The sequence below is a fragment of the Stegostoma tigrinum genome, chromosome 2 (genome assembly GCF_030684315.1).
Source record: "Stegostoma tigrinum isolate sSteTig4 chromosome 2, sSteTig4.hap1, whole genome shotgun sequence".
NCBI classification, from domain to species: Eukaryota; Metazoa; Chordata; class Chondrichthyes; order Orectolobiformes; family Stegostomatidae; genus Stegostoma; species Stegostoma tigrinum.
Window position 1 is genome coordinate 122,429,419 of NC_081355.1, and position 19,212 is coordinate 122,448,630.

General features: G+C 40.7%; 1 protein-coding gene across 1 annotated transcript in view; it reads left to right on the plus strand.

The window, feature by feature from the left end:
• LOC132206156 (myosin-IIIa-like) overlaps positions 1-19,003 on the plus strand; it is a 156,660-nt gene extending 137,657 nt beyond the window's left edge. The window contains exons 6-7 of the mRNA XM_059638947.1: positions 16,430-16,506; positions 18,854-19,003. Of these exons, the coding sequence (XP_059494930.1) occupies positions 16,430-16,506; positions 18,854-19,003 (227 nt within the window). The remainder of the gene's footprint in view (positions 1-16,429; positions 16,507-18,853) is intronic.
• Positions 19,004-19,212: the final 209 nt, after the last annotated feature.

Consider the following 19,212-nt stretch of genomic DNA (forward strand, 5'->3'; position numbering starts at 1 on the left):
ATTACGTTTGTTCACTTAGAATTGTGATCTCACACAATTAACAAGATCCTAAGACAGTACTGTACTGACGAGGCACTATAACCTGCCCAAGTCGCAGCATCCTAGAGAACCGTGGGGCAAAGCGCTGCCCATTAGACATAGAATTTAATGTTGGGTCTAATGACACTTGAAACTTGGATATGCAATTTGCCATAGGCTGAATTATCACTTTGGGTTAATTAGTGTACCTCTTCATCTTCAGCTTTTTGACATGAATAGTGTTCAAGATATTGGAAGTGAGAAATATTATCCAACATTTTTTATGAATCTCAACTGAAGGCATTGAATTTGAACAGTTCTGAAGACGTTCTGAATGTCATACCAGGCTCATAAAGATAACTGTTTCTTTCTCCACAAATGATGCCAAGCCTGCTGAGTTTCTCCACCATTCTCTATGATTGTTTCAGACTACCAAGGGTCTCGGCCTGAAACGTCAGCTTTTGTGCTCCTGAGATGCTGCTTGGCCTGCTGTGTTCATCCAGCTTCACACTTTGTTATCTTGGATTCTCCAGCATCTGCAGTTCCCATTATCTCTCTTACCTCGAGTACCATGCCTTTATTGGATTTGATACACTTGGTTTAGATTGGTATAGAACTTTGGTTTTCCTGATGCTTCAGTCCAAGTCCCATTCAGTTGTAGGATTTTGTGAATACGTAACTACTGTAGATCACAGGATATACGTCAACCAAATGTATAATACAATCCCATTTCTTTGTACTAAAATGCAAGTTTAGGATCATATATTAACCCTTCCCTCCAACTTCCAGCTAAGAAATGCACATTTAGTTTTAATATAACATATACATAAGGTGTTGGCCTTAACTGTTCAGCTAAAGACCTATATCTACAATTACACTCACCTTATAAGTGGTTGCATGGGATCAAACAAAGAATATGGTGTGTGTTGTGAAGAAAAGAAACAGCCATTTAAGACATAAAACACACACAGAACAATGTGCATGGCAATCGAGGAAAATAAATAGGTCCTGCTGCATCAACACCTGTCATTCATGTTTTATGCTGAGTTTATGATTTAAGCCCCCGTTTGTTGAAGGATTTAATCAAGCTTCAACAGTCAATTTATAAACTGCAACATCGGCAAGATGTGTTAGAAAATAATTGTATATATTTTGGCCTCTGGTCTGTTGAGGTTAAAGAGTATTCCATCAATGTGCACTATCTCACCTGGGGAAAGCCTGTTAGGGGTTACATTGTAGTACTGCTGCAACACAAATTGTGAATAATATTGGTACAATGACACATACCTGTTTGATACCAGTTTTGATAGGGATGAGGCATGTGATGGAGTTATTGCATACTATTTCATGATGGGGACGGATGACTTTTCTGAACTTTGCTGGACGCCTGTATTGCTGTAATTCTTCCAAAGAGCAGTTCATTTCATTTTGAGAGATAGGAGAAAGCCGTGAGCAAGAGGATGTCCTGTCCTCTGACCTTTCTCGAAGTCGACAAAACGTGATAATCATGTCAGTTATCTTTCTGGATGGTCAGAAGCAACACTGGGTCTCTAGAAGGAAAACCTCTGCTATTAATGACAGCAAACTGAGAAGGAATACACATGCAACTTTGCGAACAGTTGAGAGTAATGCTATGCCCCTGGAGTTGTAATTTGACTTGTTTTCTTTCATTGAAGATTGTGATCATTATAACATTTGTAAGGTCACTTGAAATTTCTTCATTATCCCAGAACTTCACTGAAGATAGCACATATCTGCGAGATCAGCATATTCCTTCTCTGGTTCATGATAATTGTGGAGATATTGTTAGGACCAGAAGCTATAAAATCTTTTCCAGATGGTTGACAGCCATTATTGCTTCATTGAATATTGGATTACTTTCTAGCTCACTTCATTGTATGTTGTGGAAGATTCTGCAGAAGGTGCTGTCCACAGGTGAAATTGAACTGTACTGCATAATGCTGTGGATGCTGAGGCTGGATGCTGTTCACATCTTTGAAGAGAATCTTGCAAACATGAAGATAAAATGGTGGTCAGAGAAGAGTGAAAAAAATCCAAGTCATTACTGACATGACGGCAAGCATACCTGTCCCAAGGCAAGTAAAGAGATTATGGACTCTTAACACATGAACTCCCCTAAAACAAAAATCATTATCATCAGCAACATTTGAATATTGAATAGTGGAAGATGATGACCTTAAGTTTATGTGTAAGTGACTGCACTTTGTAAATAGTTCATTGGTTATAAAGCATTTTGACATGTCCCGAGGTTGGAAAGGATGTATGAAAAGACAAAGCATTTCCTTTCAGGTTCGATATATAGAGTGGAATTAAGACTACAGAGTACTCATGTTGATATGAGCTTATAGTCCAGATTGCTACTTCTGTAGTTATTGTGAATCATGTCTTCAGAATATGTCTGTCAGTTCACATTAAGGGAAATACTGTTTCATTCTTATAAATAGAGTCATTTGATGACTGAACATTGTTACCTAAAATTACATTGAAAAATTTAAAAAGAACTACAGTCCTACTTCAATCTCGTTACTGGGCAGTCTATATTTAACATATTTTAAAATAAATTAACATAGATCTCACACCAATTACTGAAAATTAAGGCTAAAATAAACATGTTTGCTACAGTTGGAAAGCATCTTAAAAGTGTCATTAACATAGAGGTAATACAACTGTAGCAAGATGAGAAAACCAATGACATCATCAGATTGTGTTAAAAAAAATCTCAATTTGACAAGTGCTTGCTTTCGCTTGACTGATGAATTACCTGCTGAAGGGACTGAATCCATGATAAACATTCAGTGACATCACTTTGCTATACAACAGGAATTCAGCCAAAGCACACGGAAATGCCAGTTAATGGTCCAGAATTTACACTCTATAATCACAGACTGTATTTAAGCAATTGCTCACAAATTGACTTCTGCATGGTTTCCACAGAGTATTAAATATCTCTTCGTCTTAACCAACAGAACAAAACATACTTTAGTATCCACGATTAACATAGTAGGTTGAGAATGGTCATATTTTAAGTGCTTTTGATGATATTTGAACAAAAACTACCTTCAGATTCTATTTGCTTTGGCTTTCCTCATTTTATCATGTGGGCAGTATCTCAGTCATGAGGCATTGATGACGCACAGATGACATGGGTGGCTGTACATTTGTATTAACTTTCTGGGACATACAATTCACCAAATATGGAATTGCAGTGTACTACGCTGCAGGAAGTATGAATTCAGACTGAAGATGTCATGTGTCAGTGATTTCTCATATCTAATATTCAGCTATCAGTTTTCTGAATCCTGTTCTAAATTTTTTGATGTATTCTTAAATAAGAAATTAAGATGAATTCATCATTTGATTAATTCACTTCCTTTTTAAGAAGTGAAGATGAATTGATTAAGAATCTTTGCAGCATGTATTGTTCTGTATTGTGTTAGCACCTTTGGTGAATAATTCCTGTTGCTTAATGTTTACATGGGAGATATTTAGCTTCAAGCCCTATATTCACATCTTAAAGAAAATCTACATAGAAAGCAAATGTTCTTTTAATTAATGATGAGACAGCTAAACTAACATACCATTATAATGACATGAATTTCAATTCAACTATTTAGCCATGTGTTTATTTAAAAATCTAATTCCGTAATGGCCAAAGGCTGAATTGAGGCACACTTTTCAATTAATCATTCCAAGCAAACTACGAAAGGTAGAAAGAACACCTAAACTGTGCTGGGGTCAGAGTTTTTTGCATACCATAAGACCATAAGATATAGGAACAGAATTTAGGCCATTCGGCCCATCGAGTCTGGTCCGCCATTCAACCATGGCTTATAAGTTCCTCAACCCCATTCTCCCACTTTCTCCTTGTAACCTTTGATAATCAAGAACCTATCTATCTCCATCCTAAAAGTGCTTAACGACCTGACCTTCTGTAACAGTGAATTCAGTGGAAGAATTTTCTCCTTTTCTCCAATCTAATAGGTTTTTCCTTTACTCTAAGGCTGTGTGCTGGCTTCTGGTTTCTCCTACCAATGGAAACATCTTCCCAAAATCCACTCTGTCCAGGCCATTCGGTATTCTGTAAGTTTCAACTAGATCCCACCCCCCCCCCCCCCATCCTTCTAAACCTCAACAAGTATTGCCCCAGAGTCCACAAACGTTCCTCGTATGTTAACTTTTGATTCCTGGAATCATTCGTGTGAACCTCCTCTGAACCTGCTCCAGGGCCAGTACATCCTTCCTGAGATACGGGGCCCAAAACTGTACACAATATTCCAAATGTGGCCTGCCCAGAACCTTATAAAGCCTCAGTAGTACATCCCTGCTTTTATATTCAACTTCTCTCGAAATAAATGCCAACATTGCATTTGCCTTCCTGATTACTGACTCAACCTGCAAATTTACCTTGAGAGAATTCTGGACTAGAACTCCCAAGTCTCTTTGCACTTCAGACTTCTGAATTTTCTTCCCATTTAGAAAATAGTCCATGCTTCTATTCATCTTACCAAAGTGCATGGCCTCACATTTTCCCACGTTGTACTCCATCTGCCACTTCTTTGCCCACTCTCCTAACCTATGCAAATCCTTCTGGGGCCTTCCTGCATACTCAATACTACCTGTCCATCCGCCCACTTTTGTATCATCTGCAAACTTAGTCAGAATGCCCACAGTTCATTCATCTAGATTGTTAATGTATACAGTGAAAACTCATGGTCCCAGCACTGATCCTTGGCAGAATATCACTTTCCACTAGCTGCCATCCTGAGAAAGACCCTTTAGTCCCCACTCTCTGCTTTCTGCCAGACAACCAATCTTGCATCGATGCTAGTGCTTTGCCTCTAACACCATGGGCCCTCATCTTACTCAGAAGCCTCCTGTGCAGCACCTTGTCAAAGGCCTTCTTGAAGTCCAGGTAGATAACATCCATTGGCTCTCCTTGGTCTACCCTGCTCGTTACTTCCTCAAAGAATTATAGCAGATTTGTCAGGCATGACCTTCCTTTGATGAAATCTTGCTGACTTTGCCCATGTACTAGGGAAATAGACAGAGTTTTAAAGTAAATGGTGCAGGCAAGAGATCAAATGTGAAAAGACAAGGCATGTCAAATAGTAGAAACAAGCTAAAAGAACAACATAATAACATGTGAAATAAGGGTCAGAGAACGCCAGGAAGAGACAAAGATAAAATAAACCGAGGAGTACACTGGTATTCCAGTCTAGACGCTACAAAGATAATATGTCTGAATATGTGTAGCATTCATATCAAAACAAATGAATTAATAACACACGTTAAAGTACATAAATATAGTCTGATAGCCGTTGCAGGCTGACAGGATTGGGTCCTGAAGATCAAGTGGGATATGACCTTTAAGAAGAGGAGGAAGTTAGGTAAAGGTGCTGAAGTAGCACTGTTAATCAAGGATGACAATTATGCAATAGTTAGGGATGATATTGGTTCTGGAGACCGGGATGTGAAAATGGTTTTTGTAGACATGAGGAATATCTGAGGAAATAAAGCACCGAACAGACCGATATATAAGCATGGAAAATAGAAACAGGGTAAGGCCATTCTACCCTTCAAGCCTGCTTCACCATTCAACACGATCAAGACTAAACTTCAATCTCAATTCCATACTCCTACGGTTTCCCCAAATCCTTTAACACCTCTAGTCTGTTTCTTTCTTAAATAGATTCAGTGACTTTGTGTTGACAGTCTTCTGTCATATAGAATTCCATAGATTTATCAACCTCTGAGTGAAGATATTTCTGTTCATCTCTGTCCAAAATGGCCCATCACATATCCTGAGACCATCACTTCTTGTTATGGAAACCATCTTGGCCATGGGAAATATCATCCCTACATCCAGTCTGTCTTGCTCTCTCAGAATTTTATGTGCTTAAATGAGATTCCCTTTCATTCTCTTCTACACCGCAACAAACACAGTCCCAGTCAACTGAATCTCTTAAATGAAACAAACCTGCCATCTCAGGGTTCAGACTGGTGAACCTTTGCTACATTCGCTCTACAAAAAATATATTTTTCTTTGATAAAGAAATCCAAAATGTAGACGTGTGTACAAGGCCTTGTGTTTCTGTACTGTGACTTCCTTGCTCTGCTTCCACTAAATGCTGATATTTCATTTGCTTTCCTAATTGTTTGCTCCATCTTACTCTAAATTTACACTAAAATAAACAAGTTTTATATTTACACCTATAAATTATGTTGACATTTGCATCGGAATAGTTTTTGGTCACTTCTTTAAGAGCAAGTCAGTTTCAATCCTTTAAGATGGGAGAATTATAACAGTCATTCAGCAGAAAGCATGTTACCTGTAAAGTTTAGATTCCTAATCTACATTAGGCTCCATTTTGATACTGCTTAGTCAGCCTGAAAACACATGGTGCTCTAATAATTCTATATGAAAATGTCTTTTACTACAGCCTATTGTTTCACTTCCACATTTTTTTTGGGACTACATTTGTATTTAATATACAACCTTTATATGAAAGGAGCATCATTATTCCTTCTGAAAAACAGCACTATTATTTATAATACTTACAATTATTAAATGATGGTGAAAGAAAAGCGACCAAGATACTAAAATGTGAATTTAAATTCAAGTTACTTGTGCCAAAATTCTGTTTCGCAATTTGTGTGTAAAACTAATTTTGACAAATTATTACTAGACAAGGCAAGATTGTCATTATGAAACAATTCAGCAAGATTTTTCAGTTTGTCATTTTTTTCTCATTAGTTGCTTCTATGTTATTTTGGTAGAATGTCATTTACTTTATTCAAGGAAATCTGTTTATTTCCTTAATTAAACTATATTTGCATTCATTCCCTGCTATAATCCCCATTTGCTAGTCACTGATTTCATTCTCTTTCCTGGCTACTCCTGAGACAGGCCGAAACTTGATATTATGCTTGATAATGAACTGAACTTCCAATCATATATCCTTTCCATCATAAACTCCTCCTACTTCTACCAATGTGACATCATCGGCACTCACCATATGGCAGCTCATCTGCTGTTAAAATCCTCATTTGTGCAACTACAATCAACTTCCCTCATGCTCTTCCGCCTTGGTCATTTGTAAATTTCAGTACATACAAAACATTATCACCTTTAAACCAACTCAAATCAATTTACCCATCATCCCTGTGCTCACTGCTGATCGTGCAATGCCTCAATTTTAAAATTCTTATCTTTATTTTCAAATCCCTCCATGATGCTTGCCTTCACTATCGATTCAACCTATTCCTCACCTGCACCCAACCAGCTCCAATGGAATTTGTTACCCATCTTTAAATGCTTTTGAGAAAGTATTGATGCCTTCTTGAGCTGGGACAGACACACACTCTGATGAAGGGAGTTCCAGAATTTTCACCCAATATATTTAAGGTGCGGCAGTATAGGTCCAAATTGGGATAGCTTGTGACTTAGTGTGGAAACCTACAAATGGAAATATTTCCACACTTCTATTGCCTTTGTCCTTCTAGGATGTGCAAGTTATGTAACTGCTTTGCAAGTTAATTTTATTGGTATAGGCAATTATTCCTGGCCAGGAAAGTGAAAGAGAATATTCTTTTCTCCATATTTAAGATGATGATCCACCACAAAGGTCAATAATGTGATCTTCAAGGAAAGTCAAAGCCTCCTCTTTCAAATTGAATATGAGAAAGCCCTTTCTCCCCAAACCCTAAGAGCTACAATTAAAAAAATATTGGATACACCCAGCCAGTCTGACAGTATCTGTGGTGAGAGAAACAGACTTAACCATTTAAAGTCCAATATGAGATAATAAAGTGTGAAGCTGGATGAACGCAGCAGGCCAAACAGCATTTCAGGAGCACAAAAGCTGACGTTTCGGGCCTACACCCTTCATCAGAGAGGGGGATGGGGTGAGGGTTCTGGAATAAATAGAGAGAGGGGGGAGGCGGACCGAAGATGGAGAGAAAAGAAGATAGGTGAAGAGGAAAGTTATAGGTGGGGAGGTAGGGAGGGGATAGGTCAGTCCAGGGAAGATGGACAGGTCAAGGAGGTGGGATGAGGTTAGTAGGTAGGAAATGGAGGTCCGGCTTGGGGTGGGAGGAGGAGATGGGTGAGAGGAAGAACAGGTTAGGGAGGCAGAGACAGGCTGGACTGGTTTTGGGATGCAGTGGGGAGAGGGGAAGAGCTGGGCTGATTGTGTGATGCAGTGGGGGAAGGGGACATTTTGAAGCTGGTGAAGTCCACATTGATACCTTTGGGCTGCAGGGTTCCCAAGCAGAATGTGAGTTGCTGTTCCTGCAACTTTCGGGTGGTATCATTGTGGCATGCAGGAGGCCCATGATGGACATGTCGCCTGAGGAATGGGAGGGGGAGTAGAAATGGTTCGCGACTGGGAGGTGCAGTTGTTTATTGCGAACCAAGCGGAGGTGTTCTGCAAAGTGGTCCCCAAGCCTCCGCTTAGTTTCCCCAATGTAGAGGAAGTCACACCGGGTACAATGGATACAGTATAACACATTGGCAGATGTGCAGGTGACCCTCTGCGTAATATGGAAAGTCATCTTGGGGCCTGGGATAGGGGTGAGGGAGGAGGTGTAGGGGCAAGTGTAGCACTTCCTGCGGTTGCAGGGGAAGGTGCCAGGTGTGGTGGGGTTGGAGGGGAGTGTGGAGCGGACACCGGAGTCACGGAGAGAGTGGTGACTCCAGAAGGCAGACAAGGGTGGGGATGGAAAAATGTCTTGGGTGGTAGGGTTGGATTGTAGATGGTGGAAGTGTCAGAGGATGATGCGTTGTATCCGGAGGTTGGTGTGTGAGAACGAGGGGGATCCTCTGGGGGCGGTTGTGGCGGGGGCGGGGTGTGAGGGATGTGTTGCGGGAAATGCGGGAGACGCTGTCAAGGGCATCCTCGACCAGTGTGGGGGGAAGGTTGCGGTCCTTGAAGAACTTGGACATCTGGGATGTGCGCGAGTGGAATGCCTCATCGTGGGAGCAGATGTGGCGGAGGCGGAGGAATTGGGAATAGGGGATGGAATTTTTGCAGGAGGGTGGGTGGGAGGAGGTGTATTCTAGGTATCTGTGGGAGTCGGTGGGCTTGAAATGGACATCAGTTACAAGCTGGTTGCCTGAGATGGAGACTGAGAGGTCCAGGAAGGTGAGGGATGTGTTGGAGATGGCCCAGGTGAACTTGAGGTTGAGGTGGAAGGTGTTGGTGAAGTGGATGAACTGTTTGAGCTCCTCTGGGGAGCAAGAGGCGACGCCGATACAGTCATTGATGTAATGGAGGAAGAGGTGGGGTTTGGGGCCTGGGTAGGTGCGGAGCAGCCCAATGGTATCAATGTGGACTTCACCAGCTTCAAAATCTCCCCTTCCCCCACCGCATCCCAAAACCAGCCCAGTTCGTCCCCTCCCCGCACTGCATCACACAACCAGCCCAGCTCTTCCCCTCCACCCACTGCATCCCAAAACCAGCCCAGCCTGTCTCTGCCTCCCTAACCTGTTCTTCCTCTCACCCATCCCTTCCTCCCACCCCAAGCCGCACCTCCATCTCCTACCTACTAACCTCATCCCACCTCCTTGACCTGTCCGTCTTCCCTTGACTGACCTATCCCCTCCCTAACTCCCCACCTATACTCTCCTCTCCACCTATCTTCTTTTCTCTCCATCTTCGGTCCGCCTCCCCCCTCTCTCTATTTATTCCAGAACCCTCACCCCATCCCCCTCTCTGATGAAGGGTGTAGGCCCGAAACATCAGCTTTTGTGCTCCTGAAATGCTGCTTGGCCAGGTGCATTCATCCAGCTTCACACTTTGTTATCTCGGATTCTCCAGCATCTGCAGTTCCCATTATCTCTAAAGTCCAATATGACTCTTCTTCAGGAGTGGATTCATAAAATCAGGATCTATAAATCAAACTCAAAGGATTGGATTTTCCCTCCAGAAGGGAGGAAACGAGAAGCAGCAGCTTACAATTTAAAATCAAATTCATCACTTACTACTCTGACTTTTATGAATTCCAGCTGAAAACAAAGGATATTCCTGAATAATGTGATATTGTTTTAGTGACCGGTGCTCCTAATTTAACTATGACTGCCTAGATATAGTTAGCATTAAAACTTCTACATCTTCCAAAAAACTGAAATGAATTTTTAATCTCCTTCTGTTTAAGCCTTAGGTTCTGTTGTTTGTTTTGAATGTCTTTCCTTAAGCAGAATGAGTTACATAACATGTGGGAATTAACTGAGAGGAGCTACTAAGCCAAGCTATGTGAAGAAACTGAAATGACATGAAGTTTAAATGGTAATAACATGAGTGAGAATGCCTGGGTTACTGACAATAGTAATAATAAACGGTATCATTTTTGAATGACTTCAGCTTTGAAAATTTTGATTAATATTTCTCAATCTGGTGTCATTCAGAACTTTGGGAAAATATTTTATAATTTGCAGGTATTTTCCTTTAAATATGTTACTCTAAAAGTATTATTTTTCTGGACGTTGTGCCTCGCATGTTGGAATGTATGATTAGCCCAGCAAGTTCATGTTTAATTTTACCCAGCTTCCACAGATTGTACACTGAACCCTGCTCTGCAGCGAATCTATCTGCTACCTGCTACTCCCATGAGAATTCTGGCTCCATGCATGTTCCCTGTTTTGGAAAATCAACAGAACCATGCCCTTTCAGCAGTCAGTTGATTTTCTGCTTTAAATAGCATGTTGCTGCATAATCCAATGCAGTATCACTTGAAGATGTCATCTGTTGTCTTAAGACACACGCGCACGCTCAGTGCGACTGGATGGGCATTCAGACTGAGGTTGGAAGAAATTTTTTGTTCAGTTGCTTTGAGCGTTAGTGAAGAAAGTGGAAACTTTTGCGGTTATATATCGCTCATAATGTTGCTGAACTTTTGAGATCATTGGGGTAACCATTGAAGGAGAAGCAGTTGCAGGTAGGTTGGGAAAATCCAAGTGGGAGTTTTCTCCATGGAGAAATTTTAAAGATTGTAGAAAGCTCTCTTTTTCCTTACTTCATAATTGCAGGACTTCCATTTTATTTGTGTAACCAGCCAATAAGCTGTTTATAATTTGTTAGATAACAACTTGTTTGCATTTTTCCACAGAAAATATAGGAAAACATGCAGGAGAAGAACAACGGTGGAATTTAACAGTATTTTTCAGCAGCTGCAATGCATATTATAAACTGTTTGTCTCCCAATTATCTTTGTTAGAAGTTGTTTGGAAATTTAGGTTGTTCTTGGGGATTGTGAAGCATGGGAGGAGTAAGGAAATGTTTTCCATCAGAGTGGTATCACATGCCGTAAAATGACAATTTAATTCCAGAGGAATATCCTTAATGCACTGCATGCTTGGTAAACCTCCATTTATCTACAAACACTTTGCTTTATGGAGGCAGTATCCCTCTTACGAAGGCTGACCTGCTGATGAAATTTGCTCAGCTCTTACCAACACAATACTGTGATGGAGTGGTTGGACATACAGGTTCTGCTGTGGTCGACACTAAATGAAACTCTGTAACACAAATGGTAAGGGAAGTTTCGGCTAACTCTTAAAAATAAACTTTACAATATCCTGATATGGTGTTTGCACGTCAACTTCTAAAAAGAAATCAAGTACTTGTCTCTTGTCTAGGGAGTTTGTGACTTTGTACATGCCTAGGATGTAGGGAAGATGCCATGAGTAGCAATAATTACCCATTGCAGGGTGTTCAGAAGGAGCAGTGTAGCAGTGTCCTACTTGAATTAACCGAGTGACATGCTTCAGTTGATAGTTACAGGTCATTCACATTGATGGGGTCTGGAGATATGTGCAGGCCAGGCCAACCAAGGTTACCCTCCCTAAAAGGACGTTAGTAAAGTAGGTGGGTTTTTACAATAAGCTAACAACTTCATGTTCATCTTAACTGAACCTAATTTCTTGAATTGAATTCAAATTCATAAACGTGAATGAAAGATTTGAACTCCTCTTCTTTGAATTATAAATCCAGCAAAATAACTATGATATCTGTGCTGGACACTGTCTCTAAATATATCCTCTGAGACGTGCCAATGTTTCTCTTCAATCAATTCTCACCTTGGCAGACATTTTTTCCTTCTGTGCAAAATCTATTACCCTTATTCAATGCACCTTTTCACATGCTATCTAAAATGCCTCAATTTTTGTGCAGTCACAAGAGTGATTAAATATCAAAGATTTTACTTTTACTGTGAAGCTACCTATTGAGTGCATTTTATTTGAAATCCAAATTCCATGATAATTAGGTCAATTATTTATTGTAAATGATACAAATCAAATTACCTCAGCCAAATGTTAAGTGGCACGTCAAAACTGATCTGTTTTGCGTTTTACTTGATGGGCATCTTAATGTCAAAACTGATGATGCTCAACTTGAAAGTATCACCAAGAAAAACACAATGTTTTGTAAAGAAAGTTCAGAATTAAGATCATCATATTATACATTATAGCTCCAAAAGTAATATGACTGAAGTAGATTTGTTGCTGTCATGCAGTCAGTTATAGATGGAGATGGTTGATGTAGTGCAATTACACCCAACCCCAGAACATTCAATGTCAAATCTTTAAGCTCGCCCATGCTTTTGTGTCAAAAGGAGAAGAGAAACCTAACAATGCCTTCATACAATATCTAAATCGAAATCAAAATGATGCCAGGGCCCAGTATTACTTTAGGAGTTCAAGTGTTACTGGTATTCTTTGTGATGGTTGGATTAGGTCTGATAAAACACTTATTTGGCAACACCACCTACAGCTCTCTTTGGGAGAAAATGCTTCTCTGACCATGATTGGTGTTGTGTACAGGGTTTATTTAGCCTTAGGGAGCAGTTTAATTTTGATAAATATGAGATGTTGCACTTGGTGAGGCACATCAGGGCAGAACTTATGCAGTTAATGGTAGGGCCCAGGAGACTGTTGCCAAATAAAGGGACTTTGGTGTGTAGGTCCACAGTTCCTTGAAGGTGGAATCACAGATAGGATAGTGAAGAAGACTTTTGATACTCTTCCCTTATTGGTTTCAATGCATTGAATAAAGAAGTTGGGATGTCATGTCACAACTATACAGGGCCTTGGTTAAGAGATAACAAGGTGTAGAGCTGGATGAACACAGCAAGCCAAGCAGCATCATAGGACAGGAAGGCTGACGTTTTGGGCCTAGACACATCTTCAGAAGAAGTCTGGAGATTTTGAGGTATAGGGAGAAGCTGAATAGTCTGGGGCATTTTCCCCTGAAGCATCATGGGCTATGGGGTGATCTTGTAAAGGTTTATAAAATCATGAGGGGCATGCATAGAGTGAATAGCCAAGATCTTTTTCCTCAGGTGGGGGAGTTCAAAATTAGAGGGCATAGGTTTAAGGTGAGAGGGGAAAGATTTAAAAAGGACATGAGGGATAGATTTTTCATGCAGAGGTTGGTGTGTGTACGGAAAGAACTGCCAGAGGAAGTGTTGAAGGTGGATATAATTATAACATTTAAAATCATCTGGATGGGTACATGAATAGGAAGGGTCCAGAGGGACATGTGCCAAATACTGGTACATGGGAGTAGATGAGATTAGGATGTCTGGTTGGTGCACCAGTTTCAAAATCTCCCCTTCCCCTACTGCATCCCTAAACCAGCCTAGTTCGTCCCGTCCCCCCACTGCACCACACAACCAGCCCAGCTCTTCCCCCCCACCCACTGCATCCCAAAACCAGTCCAACCTGTCTCTGCCTCCCTAACCGGCTCTTCCTCTCACCCATCCCTTCCTCCCACCCCAAGCCGCACCCCCAGCTACCTACTAACCTCATCCCACCTCCTTGACCTGTCCGTCTTCCCTGGACTGACCTATCCCCTCCCTACCTCCCCACCTATACTCTCTCCACCTATCTTCTTTACTCTCCATCTTCGGTCCGCCTCCCCCTCTCTCCCTATTTATTCCAGTTCCCTCTCCCCATCCCCCTCTCTGATGAAGGGTCTAGGCCCGAAACATCAGCTTTCGTGCTCCTGAGATGCTGCTTGGCCTGCTGTGTTCATCCAGCCTCACATTTTATTGTCTAACATTATCGTAGTTGTATTACATCATGAGTATTCATCTTGCTGTCTTATGAAATTCACCAAACAAGCTAAATGTCAAGAAAAGTCTTCACAGAAGCAGAGCAGGTGGATTCAGCTTGCCACTTGTACAATAAAACATCTGTGTTGGACAATGGGTACCAGCATGTCGGGGCATGTACCATTCCCACTGGGCACATACACACCATTGTTCATGGACATTGGCATTTGATATGTGGCACCTCTAAGCATCCTCATTCACAATCCATTTCAATGGTACTTCTACACTTCAAATTTGCATCTTGGGCTTCACATTATGACACTGTACACTCAGGGACATGCATCCAGCTCATGGGATTGGACCAGGCTGTTTCTGACCTCTTTGATAGCTCTCATAGTGGTACCCATTACCAGCTTACCTGGGCACTCATAGCATCTCTGACTTGCCCTTTTGTGTGGTGCATGCTCTTCCATGGATCCTGGCTCATGTTACCTCTGTCTTGCTTTACTGTTTAGTGCAGACACAAAGGAAGGATTAAACCCAGAAAGTGCGTACAGCAGCTCAGACAGCATCTGTAGAGAGAAAAACAGAGTTAATGCCTTGACCTTCAATATGTCTTCTTCACAACTGTTTACACAGACTCGGGAAAACTGTCATGGTTGTCTGCAGGCCTCAAGCCAAGCAATGGGAAATAATGTTTCTCCCAGGCATCTCCTGACAGCAAGTCAGGAGCAGGCTCCAGAATGAGTCCAAATGCTCAGAAATGGTCAATCAGTCAGGGATGGTCTCCACGTAAAGGGGGAGCAGCTGAGTGTTAGGCAGCCCACCACCTGTCCTGGGTCTTATCACCCTTTTGGGGACAGTTTTCTACCTGGAACAAGAGAGAAGGCTATTACAGGGGAGGAAAGTAGTGGGCATGGCTGGTATTTTTGTTGAGTAGGTACCACAGAGGGCATGTGGAGTTAGTGGCTGGAGGAATGACAGCAACTAACGGAAGATGTATTAGTGACAGCTTTGGAGCTTTAGCTTTGGTGGGAGGTGGGTACAGTACCAGGGATAAAATGAGTGTGGAATATTAGAAAGAAGATGGTGACACTGGCAGACTGGAAGAACGGCACCGATCTTCTTTCCACACTGCTGTACATTCCTATAGATAGCTGTGTGAGTGCTGTAACATGGCTGGTAGTCTCAGACCAGGCTCGCGTGGTCTGGTGTCTTGGCCTGCACTGTGGCTTCTGGTGCTACCTTTGCACTACCTAGTCTAACAGGAATTCCAGGTCCCTGCCTGCAAAGTGGGGTGACTATTTCCCCCTGTAGACTATGTCATGGTAAATGTCAGGAACTGTGCAGGGCAGCTCTGGGCTGATAGATGTCCAGGTTCTCAACAGTTTTCTGAAGATGGCGCAGGAGCAAGGGATGCTGGCATGTACCAGGATATTTGGAGAATGACAAGTTGATCTGGGAATGACTTGTGGTAAGATGGGGCCAGAATGGGATATAAGTGGATGCCACGGTACGGGGTAGGTAGTTCATGAGGCATCTGTAGTAAGATATGTCTAGAAAACTCACTAGGCCTTGCAATGGCTATCCCTCCTTAAAACCTAACTCGGCTTGGACTCAGGCAAAGGAATGTAAACTTCAGCCCTTTATTTCTGTAGTTGCTGGTGTTTTCAATTCTGCGGTGTTATTTTCTTACAAGTTGTTAAAAAGAGACTAGAAGTTGAAACTTTACATCTTGCATTCATCAAATCAAGGATGCAAGAAATGGACTTGAAAAAAGATTATTCTGTGCAACAACAACACAAATTAGCCTCATATTGCAGTGGAAAATTGCAACTTTCCCTTTGATTACAAATAAAAATGGGTTATACTTCCCTTCATTGCTGAATGTCATCAGAATGTATTCATCCTGAAACTAAAGTATAAGAATCGACTTTGCATTCACAATTAACTGCACTGCTAACATGGCAAATTGCCTACACTGATAATAATTCAGTTCCCTCACATGTTGGTCTCATTGCTATAGAGCAATACAGTGCAAAGGGCACTGTCCAGCCCATTGTGCCAAAGTAGCACTTAAATAGTGCAGCCCCAAAATTGTTCACGTGTAAATTTCTTAGGTAATATCACCAACACTCAACAAAATTGTACAGGATGAAAATGATTTTAAAATTCATTCCAATTTTTCTTTAACTTTTGATTTTCTTTTAAGAGGGTTACTGAAGCTCTTTCTTATAACAGCGGTTCAAGGTACAGTCGGTCACAGGAGTGTCTGTCGTGCTATCGGGCTATATGTCAGCTTCACTTCTTGATAACATTGGTCTAATTCCTGTACTAGGTGTTTCAGCTCAGTTAACTAGCACTCGTCTGCGTTGCAACACATCTGTTGGAACACCTTTCTGGATGGCCCCAGAGGTATGTAAGAAAACTCAAAGGACAGTCCCTAATTGCATCATTACCCAACTCTTGAGTGCTGGTTTCTCTGCATTAACATTTTTTCTTTTACTGAAATTCACAGCATTTCGTAGTAATCATCTTCACAAATGTGTTACAGTTTATATATGTTTGAATGATGAACAAAATGCGTCAGTTGAACAATATAATGTAGAGATTCAAAAACATTCCCTCATGACTGTGAATTAATACAGGAACTAAAAGTGTCATTCAGGTGTCCTTTCATTTGGGAACAAGGTTTTCAGCTACACAGTCTGGCATTTTGTTAGCTACAAGTCTTCTCCCTTCTCTATTGACTTTAGATAGAGTGCTCAACATTTGTTTGTGAGACAAACTGAAGCAGTTTACTCAGGCACAAAAAAACTCAGATTATCACATGCTTGAGTGCCAAACCAGATTTCAACAACATCTGTTGTCAAGTTTACTTTGTCACATTTCACTTTATTGGCTCAGGAAAAGGGGAAAAAAGGACTTTACTTGTCAACGAGACAACAAAGTGTGGAGCTGGATGAACGCAGCAGGCCAAAAGGATTTTACTTGAGTCCATTTTACATAATATACACTGTTAGTCCAACCATAAAACTAACTACCTCACCCAATGAAAGACCATTCAGAATGTCCCAGGTAGGGCATAATTCAAGTGACCTGAACATTTGACTTAGAGTTCTCACAATGTTAGCTGGAGATATCACTTCAATGTCTACCATACACATCATCAAGTCACAGTAGAAAACACCTTCTGCATTTCGCATTTCCCTTGCAAACCTGAGATTTACAATATGGCATTCTACTGGTAAGCAGTCAATCATGATCATCAAAAGTAAAAAAGAACAATTTAAAATTCATTTATATGGGCTCTCCGCAAAGCCAGGTCCATGGCATTGACTGCTTATACTTCATTCTGAGCTGTTTCCTTCGCAGATTTTTTTACATTGATGATTAGTCATCACTTCAGTCTTAGGGACAGGGTCAGGACAGAGAAGCAGGTTCCAAGTGTACCTCAACAGGAATTAGAATCAAATCTATGTCATTGGTTTTATTTGGGTCCATGTCTAGCCAACTGAATAATAGAATTAAGGAGGGGAGGTCCATCAAAGTGTTGATGCTAATAATAAATGTGTTAAAATGTTTGTGAGAATTTCCTCTTAAGTGATTGTAATAAAGCTAGAAGTCCATTTAAAGATTCATGATTTTGTTAAAAGTATCATAAAACATGCTAATTTGCCTTTTATTAATATGATACAGCATGATTTCAACCTCACTCAGAATTGACTTAATGATGTTTTTTCTGGAAGAATTCCATTGGGGTGCAAAAGTCCATCTTTCTAATAATAATTAATTAATAAATTAAATAAATTAATAATAATAATAAATTAAAACAAAGAATTGTGGATGCTGCAGATCTGAAACAAAACAGAAAGTGCTGTAGAAACTCAACAAGTGTGCAAGCATCTGTGGAGCAAAAAACAATGTTAACACATCAAATCCAGTGATCCTTCTTTCTTTCACTTGGTTACACTTTGTTTTATATTGCAAAACAGTGCAAACATTTTTGAGAAGTGAGAATATATTGTGTTCTTTCATTATAATAAGCCAGATTCATTAATAAGAGGCTACAGTATTTTATATAAATCAATATTAATCCAAATAGAAGCCAGAGCAAAAAACTTACCTTAATCTGTAATCCATATGTATTTAAATGCAACTGGGAATGCTAAACTGGACAAGATAATTGAAGTTAACGGGACTGGATATCATTCGGGAAAGACCTACCAATGCCACACACCCTTAATAATTAACAAGAATGGAAGTCAGGAATAATAACAGAAAATGCTGGAAACTAAGCTGGTCTGGCAGCATTTGTGGAGAGAGAAACAAAGTGGAGGTCTCCAATCCAAAGGTGCCATTTTTGAACCTTCATTTTAGTCTTTGGATTTGAATTGTTTGCTCTGTTTCTTTCTCCCCAGATATTTCTAAACTCGTTAGGTTTTTCAAACATTTTCAGATTTTGTCTTAGATTTCCAGTATCCACAGTATTTTGCTTTCATAAGAGAATTCAGGAAATTCAACTGTGAAGTTTGCTTCGAGGAATTGAAGTCATGAAATTCACAGAAAAGCATGTCCACTCAACATTGACTGGTCAGCACAATTATTTTGACAATGTGTTGTGTGAATCATGTACAGTTGGGATTTTCAAAAGTATCAGAGATGTATTAAGATCAATATTCCTTTGCTAATGTCAATGTAAGGCATTTCTATCAGTACTTGCTGGTAACAGAGGCTGTATATTTGATTTCCTGATGATCAGGTAATAGCATGTGAACAACAGCTGGATTCCAGTTACGATGTACGATGTGATGTTTGGTCCTTGGGTATAACAGCCATTGAACTTGCAGATGGTAACCCACCACTGACAGATCTACATCCAATGAGGGCACTCTTCAAGATACCCAGGTAATTTGATCTTGTGTGCATTAAGTTTGGCTTAACCTTTAAAGTTGTTTAAAGTCTTTTCAGAAATTTGGTAGCACAGCTGCATCACAGCGCCAGGGACCTGGGATCAATTCCAGCCTTGGGTGTGTGTGTGTGTGTGTGTGTGTGTTTCCTTCAGGTGTTCCAGTTTCCTCCCACAGTCCAAAGATATGTGGGTTAGGTGGACTGCCTATT